The 21,961-nt window shown below is 41.4% G+C and overlaps 2 protein-coding genes across 2 annotated transcripts in view; one reads left to right on the top strand and one right to left on the bottom strand.

The window, feature by feature from the left end:
- LOC119909371 (NACHT, LRR and PYD domains-containing protein 12-like) overlaps positions 1-21,961 on the bottom strand; it is a 216,718-nt gene that overhangs the window by 150,816 nt on the left and 43,941 nt on the right. The gene's annotated exons all lie outside the window — the stretch shown is intronic.
- taf1b (TATA box binding protein (Tbp)-associated factor, RNA polymerase I, B) lies at positions 127-8,961 on the top strand. Its single transcript, XM_038727607.1, has 15 exons — positions 127-270; positions 1,076-1,174; positions 2,586-2,673; positions 4,147-4,244; positions 4,325-4,417; positions 5,544-5,649; positions 5,966-6,134; positions 6,243-6,342; positions 6,433-6,580; positions 7,187-7,361; positions 7,552-7,589; positions 7,658-7,745; positions 7,939-8,009; positions 8,218-8,446; positions 8,540-8,961. The coding sequence occupies exons 1-15, from the start codon at positions 253-255 to the stop codon at positions 8,808-8,810; spliced, it is 1,791 nt and encodes a 596-aa protein (XP_038583535.1). The 5' UTR covers positions 127-252; the 3' UTR covers positions 8,811-8,961.

The following is a 21,961-nucleotide window of genomic DNA, read 5'->3' as shown; positions in this document are numbered from 1 at the left end:
TATTTTATTTTGTATTAATAAAATGCATTTATTTAGTAATATTAGTTATATTGTGTTAATTCCTGACTGCAGGGAGCTGGAGGAAGCTGTAGTTCCTGTTCCGGCCTGTGAGCAGCAGAGCGCTGCGGCGCCGCGATCAGACCACCGGAAGTGGCGGAAGAAGAAGGAGAGACCAAACAAACCTTCCACATGTGGACGAACTGCAGCTAAACTTTAAAACTACCGGATTAAAGGCTTGTTTTTTAGGTGAAAATGGACGAAGAATATACGGTAATTTCTTCTGAACGTTTCTGCTACTTTCATAAAGGAGCCACCAGCTTGTAAGCTAACGCTAAAGCTAACGGTGTTAGCGCAGTCTGCGCGCACCAAACTCCATTCAAATATCTGTGTAATTTCAGGCATGAGCTGAACAAACATTTAACACAATCTCTTTTTTTATTGTTTGTATTTGAGTAAATCAATCAGCGCATGTTTTCTGTCACATTAATCAAAGACGTGTTTTATTGTTTCAGCCCGTCGCAGGCTTTAACCCAGCTTAAGTCAGTTAGTGTGGACTCCAGATAAACCGTGAAACTCTGTCTAGATTGTGTTTTATTGTGTTTTATTGTTTGCCGAATTTAATATAAAGTTGTAAAAAAGCTTTTCAAGACCTTTTACACCCTAATTACAATTTTCACCAAGCAGGGAGCGAGTAAATATTAATTTTATGAATTGAGTCTTGGCGAGATGCGTTCTGGGTATTTAAAAAAATACAGTTCCCTTCGGTTTGTTGTCATTTGTATCAGTTTGTTTGTACTGAATGTGTTGTACAAAGTAATAACATGAAGTTTTGGTTCTTTCTTCTTTACCTGATAGAAGTTTAAACAGTTGTAGTTTTACAGAAACACGTGACATTTGTCTCCTGATGACTCAAATAAAAGCTTTTGTTTTTAGTTTCAGGAGTTCTGGATATCAGTAAACACAGTTGTTGGGTCACATTTTTAAACTGTGTGTGAAACTAAAGGAACAAAGTTGGATTTTCAGAAGAAAGTCACTGTTGTATGTTTACATTTATACTGTGTGTGTGTGTTTTCAGGCCGGGTACCGGGAGCCCTGTGCTCAGTGTGCAGCGGTGGATTGGGGCGTTTCAGACGAGGGTCGGTTCTACTGCAGATCCTGCCACATGGTCATCGAGGTAAACAACAACAGCTGATCTGATGGCCCTTATGAAAACACCTCATGTCAACATGATTTCACACGTGCCGATCAGTTTCCTGCAGCAGCTGTTCGTTCATCAGGAAGTCGGTTCCGTCTTTGTGCAGCTAAAAGCAGCTGTTGGGTTCTGACTCCAGGTTCTACCAGCTGACTGCCTCCTAAACGTCGAAGGTTCCTACAAGGTTTATGTTCTTGAAGGAGGTCAGAGATGTGTTTTGGATCTTTGAGATTCATGAACGTGGCAGCAGCACTTGAAAATCCTTTCTGTTACTGGAAGTAAGGTTTTAAGAAGAGAGCGTGATTCCCGAAAACTCTGAGTATGTTCAGCCTGAGATGAGGAAAACTCAGAGATCAGATAAGCCCCAGATCGATGTCAAAGCACAAGTCAGAACTACGGCTGCAACTAACGATTATTTTCATTATTTAGTAATCTGTCAATCACTTTCACGATTAATCAATTAGTTGTTTGGTCCAGAAAATGGTGAAAAATGCCTCTGCGTGTTTCCCAAAGTGACGTCCTCAGATGACTTGTTTTTGTCCACAACCCAAATATAATCAGTTTACTGTCACAGAGGAGCAAAGAAACCAGAAAATGTTCAATTATAGAAGCTGGAATTAGAGAATTTGGACGTTTCTTTTCTAGAAAATTACTCTGAACAATATTTAAAATAGTTGGTGATTAATTGAATCGACTAATCGTTGCAGCTCTAATCAGGAAGTATTGATATGCGGGAGAAGTTTTTAGAAAACATAATAATCCCGCTCTGAGTGAGGATGACTGTGCTGCAGCTGAAACAAATAAATCTAGTTTAAAAGTGAGTTTTTCATTATTAGCTGATAAATTTAAAACTTTTAGTCAGTTTGAACCAAGAAACATTTTATTTCACTGCAAAAATTTGCCACTAAAAGAATCATTACTGGGTCAGACTTTCATCTTCAGTTATTGCCTCCTGCATTTTGTCCCGTCAGCTGAATAAATATCATTTAAAGTCTAATGTAACAGAAGGAGCAGCGGTTTTATTCGGGTTTTATTCGGTCTGCTTTCTGAAACAGGGTCCTGCAGTCTGTTAAAACAGACGGTTCAAACCTTCGTTTTCATCTTTAGAGCTCTGGAATCAAGCTGATCGATAACTTTAATTACCTCCTGTCTAATGCAGATAATAAGCTTAAACCTCAGTGACACGTTACATAAAGCTTCAGCTGCTGGATAACCTGCCACGGCCCCTGATGTTCTGGTGTAAAATAAACCTGATCAACAGCTTTTATTCTGAAGTTTGTGAGAGGGAGTAAACAGGAAGCAGCAGATTAATTAATAGAACATTAAGTTTGAGTTTCAGGCTGCAGTGAACCTGGAGTTTAGTTTGGTTCTGCCATGTTTGTAACGTCCTCAGAGAACCAGAGAGGTGGTGGACGCCACCTTCACCCCCGGGGCCAACAGGATCTCCACCATCGGCAGAGGAGCCAGAACCAAAGGGCCCGGTGAGTCCACAAACTCAGCCGGGTTACACATCCGCAGAACCGACGGGGAAATAAAACATTTATTCTGGTTAAGGGAAAATGTTTTGTTTGTTTATTGTTTTTCTTGATAACCTAAATAGTTGCTCATCACATTTCTCTGCTTTGACTCATCGATTAATTGATTTTCCAGGTTTACATTTTATTAAATGTAATTTCAGATTTTTGTTCAACATCATTTTGTTAAATAAAGCATCGGTTTGGTGTTTTGGATGATTCAGGGCAGAAAACAAATTAAATCAGCCACTAAATTATATGATTAGTGGTCGACTGATACTTGAATTTAAACGGCCGATGTCACAAAGAAAAGTCCTTTTATAATAATCCATAATTTAATCTCCGTGTTCTCTCGGCAGTAACGTGTTGTTTCAGATGAAGTTTCATCAACGAATGAAACAAACATACTTTGGGTTCTGCTGTAGATTTCAGAGCGTCATTCAGCTGCTTTGTTCTCTGCAGTGTATATATAAATATATATTTATATTTAATTGTTAGATTAGATCATTTAGAAAAGACGATGGTGCCTGAGGACATTTAGACCCAGCGAGTTTATTTGTTTCCATCAACAAGGCAAATCCCAGTGCTTTATATAAAAACATGAAAGCAACAAAGGGACATTTTAGAAAGAGTCAAATAGAAAATAAAAACAGGTTAAACATCTTTTTCAGCTGTAATTCTAACGTTGTTTTGCTTTTCTTTTTTCTGATCTCTCGCTGCTGTCAATCCATCTTTATCGCACCATGTTTGTTTCCTCTAATTCACGTTCGTCACCGTGAATCCAGATTATTTGCACCGCGGTCGTGGTAAAAGCTGTTGGACCGAACCCGTTAAGACTCAGTCTGACTCCTTATGAGAGAGAATATCTGAGTTTACTCAGGAAACAGGACGGTAAAAGACTTTCAAGTTAAAAGGCAGCGGTGTATAAAAAAGTCTTGAGTCTCTTTAAAAGGCCTGAGAGATTCAGCAGATTCAGCTTCTGGGAGTTTGTTCCAGATATTTGGAGCATTTATGGCTCTAAACTAAACAAACTCGCAGGAAGGAGCGCTGACATCGTTCACCAGCAGCTCCCTGACGAGGCCGCCTGCAGACACTTCCTGTTTGTCGTCCTCATGAGTGCAAATATCGTTCGATTCATCCACCGACTGGATCACTTTACATGATCAGTTTATTATCACAGTGAGATGATTATAGTTCGGGGGTTTTGAGATGTTGTTCGGGCAAAACGAGACATTTGAAGTCGTCGTCTTGAGCTCTGGAAAACTCTGCTGGACGTTTTGTGACATTTAAAGTGTAAACAAATATTTAAATGTTCTAGTTTCATGATGGAAGCAGAATTTCTACAGATTTCTGCTGGTTTTTACGTCGGTCTTGTTGAATCTGTGTAAACGTGTTCTGTTTTTTGGTGATCTTGACTTCCTGGATTGTGTGTTTTCTCAGAGCGCGGCCGTGAGTGGATGATCTGCGAGGGTTTCCAGTTCATCCTGAGGAACCAGGCCGACGCTCTGCTCAAACTGGGAGTCAGTCCTCACTTTAAGGTCCGTCTGTGTTCATTAGACCAGGACTCAGAGCTGGATCTGGTCCCTGAGGAGAGGCTGTACTGACTGTGTTGTTTCAGGACGACGTGCTGTGTCAGCTGTGGAGGATCTACCTGCAGAGGAGTCGGCAGGCCTACACCCACAACCCAGTGAGGAGCGCCAAGTTTAAAGTGGTCAGTTCAAGCCGCTCGGTCCAAATACTCTTCGTCCGGATGAGGAAGTATGAAGTTCAGCAGCTTAATTTATCGATCGATAAGTTTGACTGAAGAATGAGACAGCAGCAGAGTTAAAGAAGTTAATTAAAATGCTGTTAAATAAATAACTTCAGAGCTCCAGACTAGTGTTGCACTGCTGAGTGAAAAATGTAGCTGCACCGCCGCTGAATTTAGGTGCAATGTTTCACCGTCACTTTGATCCATTCGGTCGGAAACATTTGGAAAGTTAGAAGAGCTCATGATTATTATTCAAGGTGGAACTGCAGAGACTCCAACGCACAAGTTTAAACGTGAGGCGACGGTTTCTGCATAAAGCTACAGCAGGAGTATAATTTAAGCGCCCCTTCTCTGCTTCTGATTGGCTCTCACCTTGATCCACGAGTGAGTTTTGGGGAAAACACAGACAGACGGAGATGCAGCCGACAAGAAACTGTCCTGTGAAATGTTCGGTGCAGCAGGAGGCCAAGATGGTTGTGTAAAACAGTTTGGGAACCCTTGAGCCCCGGGACTCTTTCTAGATCCAGTAGGAGCTGCAGTCGCAATAATAATACTAATAATGAAAGCTTTATTTTTAAAGCACTTTCATGGTAACAAAGAGCTTTACAGCAAATCAGCAGAGCAACGAATAAAACAAAAACAAGTCAAAGGAAAAATAAATTAGGTCTCACACACTCTTTCGTATAAATGAGTCTTATGAAGCGAGAGGAAACCAGGACCAGACTCTGCCAGATCTCCGTTTCTGCAGCGAGTTAAAAGTCGAGCTGCTGCGTTTCGCACAAACGTGAGACGTGAGCAGGGAGTCGCAGCAGGAGCAGATAAAAGTGTGGATGAGTTCGTCCAGATCTGTTGTTCTCAAATAAAAGACGTCACCTCAGCTCAGTTTCTTAAATTATAAAAAAAGTTTAGACGGTTTATTTTATATCAGCGTCTCTTTTTGTCTCATCTGTCCTACTGGAAACCTTCAGGTCCGTTTTCAGAGCTCTGCTGTCGTTTCAAGAGTTTTATAGAATATTAAATAAACTTTAACTTTTGTGATGTAAAGCTGATTTGATCGTGAGCTCATGAGCCGTCCGTCTCTCCTCAGCGAGGTCCGGACTCGGACTCGGACAGTGCGCCCGAGTCGTCCGCCGTGTCGGCCAGCGAGACGGACGGAGAGGCGAACCTGTCCAGCACCGCCGGGTCGAATGCAGGTGGAGTCAAATGTGCCAGAAACTCAGTGGACTCTGGGCCGGTTTATTAAAACACTGTAAACTCGGGTCACTTTGACTCAACATGGAGGCAGATAACCACGGAGATATTCTGGGATTTTCAAAATAAAATGAAGAATAATCTGTTTTTATAGAGAAACTACTGTCCAATACACAAATACAGGTGTTTTATTTTATTTATAATCCGATAAGTTTACAGACTTCTGGAATCAGATAAACTGAACCAGCAGTCTGAAGTCTCTCTGAACTACGCCAGGACGTTAAACGTAAATAAAAAATGTCTCCGTTACCTCCTCAGAGAGCTCCAGCGATTGGTCGCAGTGGTCGGGCTCCGTGGACGCCGTCAGCTACCTGTCGACCCGGCTGAGGCGGGCCCGCGGTCTCATGACCATGAAGAAGACGTTGGCTCTGATCCATCTGGCTCTGATCTGGATCCGGGAGCCGCTGACGCTCAGCGACCTGCTCAGGTAACGACGCACACCTGCTGAAACACCATGACGCCCCGGAGGCTCCGGGGTAGGTCCTGGAAAGCCCTGGAAGGTCCTGGAGCAGTCAGTCGATGTGTTTGGTTTCAGGTTGGTGAACGAAGGCCACGTCCCGTATGTGAACGCTTACGAAGAACTTCCCGAGGAGATGAGGCTCGAGGGCAAAGACGGTCTGATCTTCAGAGTGGAGGTCAGACTCTGGATAATCCAGGACTCTGTCGTCAGGTACCGAACCTTCAGCGGGTGAAACTGTCTGACTGAAGGTAGTTTCTCTCCTCAGAGGGTCCCGTCCCACCAGGAGGTCCACAAGGAGGCTCAGACTCTGGTCCAGTTCCTGCAGCTTCCTGCTTTTCCTCCAATCAGCCGGCAGAGTCTGCTGCACCCGGCTCTGCTCAGCCTGCGCTACCTGACGGACGCCAACCTGCCCGGTAACAGTACTGCAGTACTACTGCACTGTACTACTAACTGTACTGCAGTACTACTAACTGTACTACAGTACTACTACTGATGCTAACGACACCACTAACTGTACTACTAACTGTACTACTAACTGTACTACTAACTGTACTACTGGTAAAAGTAACTGTACCACTAACTGTACTACAGTACTACTAACTGTACTACTGGTACCACTAACTGTACTACAGTACTACTACTGATGCTAATGACACTACTAACTGTACTACTAACTGTACTACTGGTACAACTAACTGTACTACTGGTAAAAGTAACTGTACTACTAACTGTACTACTAACTGTACCACTAACTGTACTACAGTACTACTAACTGTACTACTGGTACCACTAACTGTACCACTAACTGTACTACAGTACTACTAACTGTACTACTGGTACCACTAACTGTACTACTAACTGTACTATTGGTTCTAACAAAACTACTAGTACTGCTATTGATGCTAATGGTAGTACTGATACTAACAGTACTACAGTATTAACAGTAGTAAGTACTGATAGTACTTCCCACCTGGTTTAAACGCATGGCGTGCTGATGGCGTGGCGTCCTTGTTTCCCAGACGACCTTCACCTGTGGGTCTGCCGGATGATGGAGCACGCCGGTATGGCGGATCAGACGCTCCACACGTTGGACGCCTCGTCTTGTCCCGTCCTGCCGCGGTACGACGTCCAGACCGCCGCCCTCATCATCGTCACCATGAAGCTCCTCTTCGGCCTGGACGACCACACTGAATGGTAACGGCGCCTTAATCTGTTTGTTCCTGGATCGGTTGGTTTGGAGCTGGAACAAGAGAATTCAGGGACGTTTTAGGGCCAATCAGGAACAGGATCAGCTGTGATGCGTTTCCTGTCCGGAGGCAAAAAGAAAATGAAGAAAGTTTTATTTTTTAAAGCTGAAGAGTTTAAAACTGTTTGTGTCTTTCAGGGATTTGTCCAATGAAGCAGGCGACCGTGACGACGCAGGTGAGTCCTTCAGCCGCACGCTCGAGTCGTTCAGGTGAAGTAATAATAATAATAAAATGTTCCTGCAGGAAACATGTTCAGCCTGAGGAGGTGGTTCAGGCTGCTGCAGGCCGCTCTGATCCGGGGTCAGCAGAGGAGAGACCGCGACATCGCCAGGTGAGATCTGAACCACCTGAGGTTTAAAAACTCAGAAACGCTCTTAGTTCTCCCGTCTGCAGACTTCCTGTTCTCAGGTCGGAGTCTTGAAGTTTTCGGTTTACGAGCTTCAGCGTTCACTGACTTTCTTCAGGTGATGTCGTCTTTGTTTTGTAAACGTCATCGTGTTGATGTTTCTCTCTCTCGTCCGCAGGAAACAGTGGAAACCTAAGAAACCTCTCTGCATGAACAAGAAGGAGAAAACTGTCATTATGAAAAAGAAAAGTAAGAATCTGAGTTTCAGCGACAGACGTCTGATGCAAATATATCACAGATCCATCTGAACCACGCGGAGGCCCGGTCAGGATTGTGAACCTCCGGTTAGCCTGTTCGCTCGAAGCTGCATGTTGTGCGGATGTTCTCTGGTCCGGTGCTGAACCTGAACCTGATCCTGAACCTGATCCTGAACCAGCTGCTGTTTGTGTCCCTGCAGGAATCGCAGAGCAGGTCCAGGTCTGTTTCGAGAAGCTGTCCTCTCGTCCGGCGGGCGTCGAGCGCGGCTTTCCGTCCAGCTTCAGGTTCTGCTGGGGGGACGAGGACGGAGCGGACGGACCCAGTCTGCACCAGAAGAAGCTGGATGGAGTTCTGACCCTGAAACACAAAGTCCTGACGCCCTCCAACGCCACATACTGGCACCCGGAGCTCCGACGCTGCGACCCCCGGTAGGCCGGCCACGTGACGGTGATGTTTTTGCCTCACGTGTAAACTGTCGCCCTCGTCCTGCAGACATCCTGATTTCTTCTTCTCCTCTGCAGGAAGTGCAGGAGTCACTACTCGGAGGTGGAGGCGACGCTGCCTCGGACGTTCGTCTGGCTGCTGCAGCTCTTCTGCTTCCTGCTGGACGTGAAGCCGGCGTACCTGTACGAGGAGGTGCTGAGGGTGGAGAGGCGAGCGTTCGGCGGCAAAACGCCCCGGAGGAGGAAGACGAGGGCGACGACCAGGACCAGGACTAGGTCTGAGACCAGGACCAGGACTAGGTCTGAGACCAGGACCAGAGCTGAGCACAGGACGCCACAGAGAAGATGAGAGACTGGAGATGAAAAACCTTCAGCTGTTCAGTGTTTCCAGTGGTGCCTTCAAGGACGCTCTGAAACAGTCAGCCGACGTCCGTCCTGCTCTCTGATTGGCTGCTGCCGCTCCAGATTAAAACACTGTCAGAGACAAAGTTGCTCTAAAATGTGTCCTTGATTCTTTTTTTAACTCGACAGACTGAAAACACGTGTCATCAGTCAATATTAAAAGTACTAGTTAGTTGGTGGTTTGTGATCGTTCAGCTGCGCTGCTGCAGAGAACTGAAGTACGGATTTAAGGTATGAAATGTGTCCAGTTCACCTCAAATATCAGATTTATAATAATAATATCAGACCTGAGTTAAATATTCAGGTAAAGTTGTTGTACAGATGTGTCGACACTCTGAATAAAACAAATCATCACAGGAAGCTGACAGAAAATATCCAGATGAAGTCATTAAAGCTCATGAATATTATTTAAGTAGGGAAATAAACCTGGATCAAAGCTGAAATCAGTAGTCAGTTAATGGATCGCAGAATTTTCTTGATATTATTTTGATAAGTAAGATGCGTTTAAAAGACTTCACCTTAAGCCTGCTGTATTTTTGACATTTCCTAAAATGTCCCAAACAGTAAATCTGTCGATCAGGATGAGCTGATGTCTTCGTGTCGACTGAGCTGCAGTGACCGAACGTGAGCAGCAGGAGGCGGCGGACACTGAGGGGAGCTCCGGTTCATTCATACCGACACACTGCAGGTACAAGTACACACTGCAGGTACATGTACACACTGTAATGTATTTATGATGCATCTCAGAGAATTTGAATATCACAGAAAATCTAATTTCCCCTGTTAGTCATTATTCTACATATTATATTTTACATTCTTTATTGTAATATGTTTTTAGACCTGCAGTTTTTATTTCCCTGAGCTGTAATCATCAAGGGTAAAACAAAAAAAGGGCTTAAATATTTCACTTTATGTAATGAATCTAGAATAAGTCTCACTGTTTGACTTATATTAAAGAAAAATTAACTTTTCTGTGATATTCTAATGTTCTGCACCTGTTGGTCCGCAGCTGGACATTTTGCGAAAGGATGCGTTTGAAAGCCGCCGCCTTGAGCCTCCTGTATTATCTGACATTTCCTGAAATGTACCAATCCATCCATCGAGGAATCGTTCAGCAGATCATCAGCTGTCTTCATGTCGACTGTTTGCAGAGAGAGAGAGAAAGACAAAGAGAGCTGCAGTGACCGAACGTGAGCAGCAGGAGGCGGCAGACACAGAGAGGAGCTCCGGTTCATTCATACCGACACCCTGCAGGTACAAGTACACACTGCAGGTACAAGTACACACTGCAGGATGTGTTCATGCACATACGTGTTGGACTGAAGCACAGCTGCAGAACTTCTTACACACTGCGGACAAACTGTCTCAAACTAAATAAAAAAACAACAGACGAGACAAAGAGCTCAGACTGCTGCGATGGAAAACCTGTGACAGAGTTTATCTCCTGACGAGAGGTTCAAACTATGGATATCAGGTGGTACAACAGGCATTATGCACAGTATTAAGAGAGAGAAATATCAGGAACTGAAACAAAATTATACTTTGAACAACCATTTCAGATCCTCTCAGTGAAGGAGTCTCATGAGAAATAAATAAAACAGCGTAGATCTAGATACAAATGGAATAAACAGAACGATAATTGGAGTCTACAAATCAAAGCAACATAGAATAATATTTCTTCACTTTCTATCAACATCTGTTGGAATAAAGGGAAATACGACATATGTGAAGTTAAAATGTTATAAAGTAATAGTGGGTGTGATATATGATGAGTGGAACCCAGACCTGCCGCTGGGGTTTGTTATATACGTGTTTTGTTCCTCTTTAATAGAAAATGAATAAAATAAAGTGTTTAAAAATAAATAAATAAAGACAATCATTCATCAACCTGCTGCTGATGGTCACCAAGATCTTCATCAGGTTCTGTTCTGGAAACTTTATTATAAACCTGCAATAAATAAAGTTTCCCTCCCGCTGTTAACGTATCAAACATGCTGATCAGACGGCAGCTTATCTCCTCCAGCTGCTGCAGATCAACATGCTGCTTCGTGTGCAATCGTGTTTGTCGTGTGTTCTTCTGTAGGAACGAGGCTCTGAGAGTGAACCTGTAGCAGAAAATGTGAAGTAAAATACCTCAATGAGTACTTTTCACTTCCCTACATTTCTCATTCCATCGACAGGAAGTGAGTGATTGTAATAACTGTGGTGTTTGTTAGTAACGTTGAACTGGAATCAACCAGCCGCTTGTGAACGCAGCGCTGTGCTGTAGTATCACCATGGCAACGTGCCCAACGCTGTAAAGTTACCTAGCAACAGCCTGTAAAGCAGGAATGAACATGGCAGCCTCCAAAAAGACAAAAGCTGCAGCTCCTCGTGAAGTAAAGAGAGACGGTCAGATGGTGAGGAGGAGGTGGTGGAGGACGGCGAGCGCTGCGGCGTTTAAAGGGTTAATCTGTTTTAATTCGTCAGTTTCTGTTTTCAGCTTTGAGATTTAAAAAAAAAAAAAAAAGTGCATTTACCTTAACCGACCCCGAGAGGGGAAATCAGGTCACCGCCCAGAGAGCGACGGTTTAAAGGAAACCCATCAGTCAAAGACACACTGAGAGATGTCACAAGAAACACGAAACCACAACAATTAATAAAAATGACTTTTATGTTTTGTTTCTACCATTTCCTGCAGTCGGAGCTGTTCTGTGTCGCCTCCTTTCCAGCTTCCTGTCATGGACGCTGAGCCACGTGATCCCTGAGAACTGGACCACGTCCTCCAGTCCAGACCTGCAGTGGTCCTCTTCCTCAAACCGAGACCACAGAGGTCCGAGTCTTTCTGTCTGTCCTGGTCTTATTACTGACACAGTTCACATGTTTACATTCATTCCCTGTAGCAGAGTGCTGAAGCACCTTAAACCTGCGTCCTCTCCAGCAGCCAGCAGAAAGAAGTGTGATTGTATAGAAGTCTCTGAGAAAACGTTTCTACTTGTCAGCTGATTTATTCCCTCAGTAAACACTTTCCTGATGAGTTTCTGGTCTCAGTCGCTAGTTTCAAGTCTTCTTCAACACAGCATGATGTTCATTTAGTAAATTCTGGTCCCATTTAGAGGAACAGAGACCAGGAAGCAGGGGAGGCTTTAGGGCGGGGCTACAAGCTGATTGGCAACCTGTCAATCAGGATACAGGCGACTCGTATCCGCTGCTCTGTGAATATTTAACGAGTGCCGCTGAAAAAGCTCATCAGGAGTCGGCTGCTCATTTTTCAGTTAGTACGTTTTGTTTTAAGCCTGTTTGTCGGTAGCTAAAATTAGCATCCCAGCTAACATCACAGTTGATGTGAATTACAGGTGCCCTTTGCTAACCAAGCTAGCTGGCTCCACCCTCTCATCTAAATATGGTCACGTCTGGTTCCTGGTTGCAAAATATCAACATGGCGGCGGCCAAACTGCCAAACTCCAGGCTTCAAAACAGGAGTCCACCAGTCTGTCCGTTTGTTGTTATTGAGTAGCTTCCAGGCGAATTTCACTTCCACAGCATTAGAAATGGTTAGTGTTGGACACCTCCACGTTTCACGTCGCCTGCGTCGCCTGGAATCCCACAATGCCTTGCAGCGTGATTGTCTTCTGCCTGGTAGAAACTGAGTGAATTTGAGTCGCATCACAGCGTTCTCTTCACAGGAAGTAACTCTCAACTGACCAATAACAGCTCTTTGTGTCTCCATGTGGTCTCTCTCTCTCTTTTACGTGTTTGAGGAGCTGCACGGCTGCGGCTACATTATTTCGTACGTGGTCTGAAGCAACTGCTAAACCTGTTAATGCACAGCTCTGTCCTGAAGGTCTCAGTATGCTTAAGATGCGTCGTGCTATAGCTGAAAGTAACGAGCGAGTCATCGCAGAGATGGGGGTGCGTGGCACGGTGAACTCAGACCGTCTCTGCTGAAGACGTTCGTCGTGTTGCATGAAAAGTGACTGAAGAATTAAAACCGAGAGAGACGTTCAAACTCAACACGTTCTCATCACAACTCGTCACATATGGACGCTTTTAACGCCCTCGGTACCGTTTAGCGTTGTTTTTCAATGTTTAGGCCTCCGCGGTGATGTTAGCAACAATAAATATACAACATCCGGTTAGACTTTCAAAGTAAAAGTACTTGTTGTGAAACATCTAAATTTGGTTAGGTTTAGGAGAGGATCATGATTTGGATTAAACTGTGTTAAGTCAGTTAGCTTAAATAAACACATTTAATGTTGACTTTTTGTTTCACACGGGAAACAAACACCAGTCTTCTGGGTGAAAGTCTGGTTTCTGGCCCACCATCCACCTCAACAACCTCCTAACTCGGACTTTACTGTTAAATACAGTGGATGGAAAAAGTCCACACACCCCTGTTAAAATGCCAGGTTCTTATGATGTAAAATAATGAGACAAAGATAAACCACGTCAGAACTTTTTCCACCTTTAATGTGACCTATAATGTGAACAATTCAATTGAAAAAGAAATTGAAATCTTTGAGGGGAAAAATGAAAAATAAAAACCTTACAATAACCTGGTTGCATAAGTGTGCACACCATCTTATAACTGGGGATGTGGCTGTGTTCAGAATTAACCAATCACATTCAAACTCAGGTTAACTAGAAGTCATTACACACCTGCCATCATTTAAAGTGACTCTGATTAATCACAAATAAAGTTCAGCAGTTCTAGGAGGATTTTCCTGATATTTTCTTAGTTGCATCTCCGAGCAAAAGCCACAGAACGCAGAGAGATTTCAAAGCATCAGAGAGATCTCATTGTTGAAAGACATAAGTCATGAGACGGGTACAAAAGAATTTCCAAATTAGATATACCATGGAACACAGTGAAGACAGTCATCATCAAGTGGAGAAAATATGGCACAACTGTGACTTTACTAAGAACTGGACGTCCCTCCAAAATTGATGAAAAGACGAACAGAAAACTGGTCAGGGAGGCTTCCAAGAGGCCTACATTAGATAAACTGGCCTTGCCTTGCTTTCTCACCTTTAACACAGCTGACCAATCGGAGCGGGTCTGGTCTGGGTCTGGGCGGGACTAGTGTCAGACACTTCACACTGATGCAACAAAACAATCGTTTCAAGCATACTGAGACCTTGAACCTGCTGCCACCAAGACTAAACAACGAAAAACTGAGGAGTCTTTCTTTTTTAAGCTAATACATTACTTTTTTTTATAAACTAAATACATTAATTATTATAAAACGTTTGTTAATTATCATATCTGTAAACTAGTGAATCTGCATTAAGTAATTCTCACAATAGAAAGCAATATAATAGTTAATCATTTTATTAGCCTACAGAACATTTCTGAAGGTAAAACAAGTAGGAATTGTTAATCAGATTGCTTCTTTTTATCTTTTGCAGCTGGGAAATACATTTTCTGTTAGACTTTATTTAGTTTTTAGTCACAGAAATGAGACATTAAAGAATAAAACTTGACTCTGCGTACAGAAACAGTGGCGTTCAGGTTTGGCTTCTGTTGGGGTTCAGTGGTCTGGTTAAAGGTTTAAAGGTTTTACAGTTTGCAGGGTTTCTGTTGGTTTATCGCTGCTGAATGTCGTCATGTTTTTGTTTAATTCAGGACTGAGAAAGCAGCTGATGGATTCTGAGAAGAGAGGAAGGAGAGAGAGGAAGGTGGGAGAGCCTGAAAACAACCTCCATCTGACATTTAAAATGCCAAATTAACACTTTTTCCAGATCAAAAAACAAACCGTGTTGATGCAGTTTCCTCTTTTAGAAACTTGCTCTGCAGCCGTCAGACTGCTGATAACAGAACTCTGGAGAGCGTCCAGGTTTCACGCTGAGAGTTCCTGAAAAGCAAACCAGCGTCGCGAACTGCTGATGGTTTATGTTTTTAACAATGAAGAAGCCACGAGGCTGAAAGAAAGAACAGGAACGTCTCAAAAATGTCTCATCTTAAAACCAAATAAAACACACGCTCAAAGAAACAGATTAAATTATAAAAGGATAACGAGGTTAACGCAGGTTTTTATGCGGTTTTATCAGAAGAAAGGAAAAAAACGTCTCTGATTTTACATTTTTTTTAATTCCTTAAATTTGTTCCCTTAATAATTCAAAATAAAAAAGGACTTTGAGAATAAAACTGTTTTGTTTTGATTGTTTTTCTAGTTTGTTGACATGATTAATTTTCTGTTTGTTTAATTCACGTTAATTTAACAGTTCAGTAGTTAGTGAACAAAGATAGAAATTAGTCCATTTGAGTCCAAATGAGTTTTTCTTCCTGACAAAGTCTGATATTCTGTATTTGTAATAAATATAAAATTATAAATAAACCAAATCAAAATAATTGATAACTGCTGGCCAACATAAATCCTGAAAAAATATTTATTTTCATTCCCTGAAAAATAGAAATTAGTTTTGTTGTTCTTTTGTTTGGAAACGATTTCACTCAAATGTTCTGAAGGAAATTTACTTTTTTTGTTCCCTGAATTATCGATTTGAATGTTTTAAATGACTTATTGTTCACGGCCTTAAATTTAGTTAGATTTTAAATCTTCACAAAAAATATTTCATTAAAAATATGTGGAAAAACTGTTGAAATATCTGTAAATCAGATGGTTAATAAGAATATTTTACTGAAATAACGGCAAAAGAAGTCAATGTTTGTTAATTGTTAAAACTCAAAGACATTTAGGAACATTTCATTTCATTTCTATAGTAGAAACCTTTCAACACCAGCAGCTGCTGTGAAAAATAATTTCATGCTTGCAGAAAAATATTTGCTTGATGATATTTATATTAATACTTGTATATATTTATATTTATTTCCACGTCTTTTTGGAGTTATAAAATGAAAATATCTTAAATCACAAACTAATAACAGCATCAAACCACCTGCGCTCAGCAGCATAAAGCTTTATCTAATGTTTAAAACAAAGTGCATCATGGGGGTTTAAGGATTACATTCATATGAGACATTTTCATCAGAGATCACTGTTTGGAAAATGTCAAATATACTTTAAACAACTTTAATGTCAACATTTCTTTCCTGTTCTCTGAGAAACCAACTCACTCAGTGACTGACTAAAGTTGAAAGATGGCGGGAGTGAAGAAGTTCACAGAAATGCAGCTGAAAGCTCCGGAAGCAGCTCGTTTTCCTGAGCAGCAGATATTTCAGAAGCAGCAGATTTTAAAACCTTAAAAAAATATTGATTCCCGAGACCCAACCTGAGAGAAATCACAGTTAAAACGCTGCTGAATGTAGATTAAAACGAATCACCAACACGTCCTGTGTCTCTGCAGCGTTTAAGAAACACGGACAGCTTTTCATCAGGCGTCAAATTCAGTGTGAAACAACAACGTCTCAAACAAATGAGACTGTTAACACATTAATAATTGATTTAAAAACAACATCCCTAAAATGACACAAATCAATTTCAAAGTCTGCAGAAAACAAATGAAAGCAGGAAAAAAAGAAAGGAGTTTCAGATGAAAACCAGTCCGAGTCTCGTACCCAGGCTGAAATATCTTTAAGAAAATCAAATCTGTTCATGAAGACGACGACAATAGAATCAAATATCAAGGAAATATTAAAAGTCTAATATTAATAATCACAAACTCCCTTTTGAACATTTTCTTTATTCCCTAAACACAAATATCTACAAAAACATCTCTAAATATAAAAAGCTGGTTTGAGCTCCTGCATCCAAAAAAGTATTCCGGTTTTATCAGCAGCATGTACTTAAAGTATGAAAGTAAAAGTACTCATGGTGCAGTAAAATGTTTCTTTATTATATCTGATTAATATTCCTGTTGGGTTGTTTAATCTGCAGCAATGCATCATGGTCTATAACATCACCATGTGTCCGTCGCGTCGCTGTCCTGTGAGAAGTTTTCAGCTTTGTGACGATACATTTTCCAGCTGGTCCACGGTGGTTTTAAATCGTTTATTCAGGACCATTTTCTTCATCCTGCAGGTTATCAGTAACACTGCAGAGGTGGATCAGTACACAAATCCTGTACTTGAGTAAAAGTACAGATACCCTCGCTAAATAATACTCCACTAAAAGTAGAAGTCTTCTATTTAAATTTCTACTTGAGTCAAAGTGTTGTTTTGTTTCACGGCGGCTGTCTTATAAGTTAGGTTATTAGAACTCATGCATTAATGTAAAAGCAGATTTTACTTTTGGTTGAGGTGGAGCCTCAATGATTATTTACCTTATGGATCAATCTGCTGATTGTTTTCTCTATTAATTGATCGATTGTTGTACCATTACACAATGACCAGAGTCCAAACTGACACCTTCACAAAGTTTGTTTTGTCCAGATCTCAGCGTTATCACAAATACATTAAAATTATTTTTAAAAGCAGAAAATTCACACATTAAGTGGAAACAAAATATTTGCCAATTCTTTGATTCATGTTGATTAATTGACAAATCATTTCAGCTGTACTGGTATTATAGTTTCATTTATGATGAAGCATCATATTTTATAAACTCTTCATACAGTATTCAGTTATACTGGTAACTAAAGCTGTCAGAGAAATGTAGTGAAGTAGAAAGTAGCATAAAGTGGAAATACACAAGTGCCTTGAATTTGTACTTCAGTAACATGTTGCATATTGTGTCTCCCGCAGGCGCCGGTTCAGTGAAAGGACTGACAGGAAGTTCTGTCTGCTTTTCATGCAAAGGTAAGTAAGTAAATTTTATTTATATAGTCACAAAGAACTTCACAACAACATGAACAGAATAAAACCACAGAGAAAAAAACAAAAAGATGAAAGGACCACCCGAGGAAGTGAGCGATGAAACAATAACGATCACAGCAGGAAGCAGCGTTCCACCGTAAATTACATCTTATTGAACCGTTTCATCTCCAGAGATTAAAAACTAGATTTTGTTGGAGCATTATGAACCTTTGCGGTGACCTTCTTTGACTGACAGGAGCACTTTTGCACATGTGCAGCACTGACGAGCGGTACTGGCCATGTGACTTACATGGCGTCCGTCACATGACTGATGTAATGTACCTGTTTGAACTCAAACCACGATGTTTTCCTAAACTTAACCAAACTGTGACTGTTAACCACCTGTTTTACATCACATGACTTCCGTAACATAGTTCAGGCCCACTCGCCTGTTGCTGGACTGGAGAACTTGTTGGCATCACGCCACCATCGTGAGACGTTAATCCGGATTAATGATGAACTAAACTTTTAAAAAGTGTTTTAGTTTGAGTTGTTTATCACGTTATTTAATGTACTGCTTGTTTTTCATCTCTTGAACGTAGTGAAGCATTTAGCTCAACTATAGTTTGTGTGTGAGTGGATGAATTTGTGGAAAAGGATTTTTTGATGACACGTCAGTTGTGGACAGGAAATGAGGGCAGAGCGATACTGGAAGTGTTTGTTGATGTTTTACTGCTGCTCTGGAATTAGCTGCTTCAGCAAAACTCATCCCATCATCCTTTTCACTGAAGTCAGCTTAAACAGATGAGTTCCATGAGAAAAACAAAGTGTGAAAAATGGTTTCATGAAAGATGGCTTCATCAGCTCGAGTCAGAGGCTTCAGTTAGTTCATTAATAAAGATATGAAACACTTGAGCAAACAGGAGAAAAGAAAAGAAGAAATGAGGGAACAGGGAAGGAAAGAGGCGAGAAAATAAAAATGTCCTCACTTTTAAAGAAAGGTTTAAAAAAACACAACACATTGTTATAAAGTAAATGAAGCCAGCTACAATATTAAAATGCATGTGATCTAATTAACTATATGATATTTGTAACGACAGATCCCCGTGTTGGCTGCATAAAAAATACTTTTACTTTTACTGTTGTAAAAGTTTTATAAAGATAAAGTACTTAAAGTATAAGTTTTACTTGTAAAAAAAAGTACATTTTAATTGTGACTTCAGACAAACATGGATGCAGACTGTTGTCGTCTGCTCTTGTGTGTGCTGTGTTTTGCACAGAAAACGAAAGAAGAGAATCAAACTGGAGCCTCTGATCCAGTCGACGACTTCAGTTTCTGTCTGCAAACCCCTCACACTACAGGATCATTTGGGCTGACAAGCGGTTCCTACCAACCTCAGCTCAGGAACGCTGCCGTGATTGTCAGGAGGTCGTATCAGACCCAAAATCAGCTCAGTTATCCCCTATGCTGCGGACAGCTTTACTTAAAAGGTGTTAATACTAATAGTAATGCATAACATTTTAATAGCTCTTAACCATTGATGCTCAAAGCTCTTCAGAGCAGGGGGACTCATCTCAACCACCACTGATGTGCATCACCACCTGGGTGTGATGCATGGCAGCCATTTGCACCATAATGCTCACCGCACATCAGCTCGAGGCGGAGATGGAGGGAAACACAGCTAATTACACTGGGGGATGATGAGATGGCCAGATTAGGAATTTGTGGACTCCGAGGGAACCCCGACTCTCTGTGATAAGCGCCATCTTTAATGACAGTGAGTCAGGACCTCAGTTTAACGTTTCATTCGAAGGACGGGATCTCCTCATAATATGAAATACTACCTCCACTGATACAGGGAGGGAATAAAGATGGGTTGAGACACCAGGAAAGAAAAGGATGAAGGAAAAATGGTGAAGGGCAGAAAGCAGAGAAGAAGGTGAAGAGAAAGTGTCATGTTTTGATATTTAGAAATTTACTACAACAAACAAAGAACACAGGTTTTCTGCATTTGTTTGAACTAGACGTAATCCGAACGAAAAGTGTTACTGAAAACAAAAACAATAACATCAAACAATGTAAAACTCCAGTTCACTATTGAGTGCCAGTTTACTGTAAGGATCAAAAGTTGATGTAATTTAGAGGCATCAGGTATGCTGATTATCAAATCTCACGACCCTCATCAGCAGCTATACTTATCTCCTGTTGAATGTAAAATATGAATCTGGTAAGCGTCTCCAGCTGTTAAATAAATGTAGAGTAGAAGAAAGGTTTCCCCGTGGAGTGTAGTTGAGAAAGAAATACTCCAGTAGAGTAGTAGAACACGTGAACTGGAGCAGATATTTATATTATTACTTTGCAGCTCTAGATACACAGAGTGAGTAAAAATATCACAGTGATCACGTGCAGAAATGTGAGCTGGACTTTCTGAGTGTTTTCATCTCAGCTGTAGGAAGAAAAGAAGTACTTGTGAGTTTAAGCAACGGCGGTCGCTGCCCCGCCCTCTTCGTCCTGGATGTGACCTACATTCCAGTGACCCCCTTCACAGCAACTCAGTGTGGGTGTGTCAGTGGTCGATGAGGTCGTTGCTGTTTGCTTTAGGGGGAAGTCACATCTGTTGGCCTGATCAGAGTCTGATGCTCTAAGACCAAACAGTCCCAGAAACTTTAAGAACTGAAGAACTAAACTAAGGGACCGAACTCAAAGAACTAAACTCAAAGAATTAAACTCAAAGAGCTAAACTGATGAACTAAACTCAAAGAACTAAACTGACAAACTAAACTGAGCGACTAAACCCAAAGAACTAAACTGAGGGACTAAACCCAAAGAACTAAACTGAGGGACTAAACCCAAAGAACAAAACTGAAGGACTAAACCCAAAGAACAAAACTGAAGGACTAAACTCAAAGAACTAAATTGAACAACTAAACTGAAGAACAAAACTCAAAGAACTAAACTGACAAACTAAACTGAGCGACTAAACCCAAAGAACTAAACTGAGGGACTAAACCCAAAGAACTAAACTGAGGGACTAAACCCAAAGAACAAAACTGAAGGACTAAACCCAAAGAACAAAACTGAAGGACTAAACTCAAAGAACTAAATTGAACAACTAAACTGAAGAACAAAACTCAAAGAACTAAATTGAGCAACTAAACCGAAGAACTAAACCCAAAGAACTAAATTCAGGGATTAAACCTCATTCAGTGACTAACACAAGGAGTAAATTCACGATTTAGATCATGAACTAGCCTACAATCCGGGTTTAATCTGTGAACTAAACTCTGCATTCATGTCTAAACAACCCCAGGTTCTAAAGTCATAGACTAAAAGTTCTTGTTCTGATCCGAGAGGACGGCTCCGGTTGCTTTTCTTTTTCTGAATCTGCCCAAATCAGGAATATTAACCTGCATGTAACCATAGCAAACGTGGTGATGCTTCAGGCTCTGTTAGCAGTTAACTAAAGTGTGAAACTAACCTAACCATGATGTTAGACTGACTGTAAAACATGGAGGAGGATTCAAGCACCAACCTCTCGTTGGTCTGTGGATGTTTTATATGATTCAGACTTACCGGATGTGTGCGTGAGGATTTGGGATAAACATTAAAACTTTTAAATCAGTAGTTTGGTCCCCTAACATGAACAGAAACATGAAACGGCTGAAAAACAGCAGCCACGTGTGAACGTGAGCATTGTGAGTGTGTTGGGAGGGGGGTTGTAGTTCCTGGAGGTCTCATTCTTGGAAGTCAAGAAGGAGGGGCGACCTTTGACCCTGCGGTAACATGGAGGGTCACCAGAGCCGAGCATTTATTTCTGCCTTTCAAACATTTTTGCTTTGTGTGTTGATCCAAGTGAAGCTCGTCCTGACAGACTGATGATGAGCAGCGCTGTCAAAGTACAACCACTAAGAAGCTTGTTTTTGCCGCTGATCCCTGCAGAGATATTTTTTAGAGTAAGATCCTTTTTGTTTAACCAGAAACAGCCGCTATATCGCTCTGTTGAAAGCCACCAGACTCCCTTGACAAAAACAGTAATTTTACCTCTCTGGTCTGCTGCTGCCTCAATCGGTGGGTTTATGTGTATTATTGTGACTTAAAGTCAGACCACCAACTCCTGTTTTTGTCAAGGGAGTCTGGTGAATATTTCCTCATTTAGTCCATATTTCTGTTAACATAAATATATTATTTCATTGTTTTGGATGTTTGTGTGTTATGAGCCTGGTGAATCAGTGATGTTTTTACTGACTTTAATGTTTGCTTTTCTTTTTATTATCGCTCTGCATGCTTATAAATGATCTCATCATTTTAATCTTATATATTGTGTTTTTACAGCGACTGGAACATCTGTCCAGGACCACAAAACTCTGCAGCGATTACAGCAGTGTTTATTAATATGTACTGTCCCTGTGATATAAACCAATAG

The sequence above is a fragment of the Micropterus salmoides genome, unplaced genomic scaffold, assembly GCF_014851395.1.
Source record: "Micropterus salmoides isolate LMB-PRFRI ecotype aquatic unplaced genomic scaffold, ASM1485139v1 Ms_hic_scaffold_18, whole genome shotgun sequence".
Lineage (NCBI taxonomy): Eukaryota > Metazoa > Chordata > Actinopteri > Centrarchiformes > Centrarchidae > Micropterus > Micropterus salmoides.
This window is presented reverse-complemented; position numbering and strand designations above follow the sequence as displayed.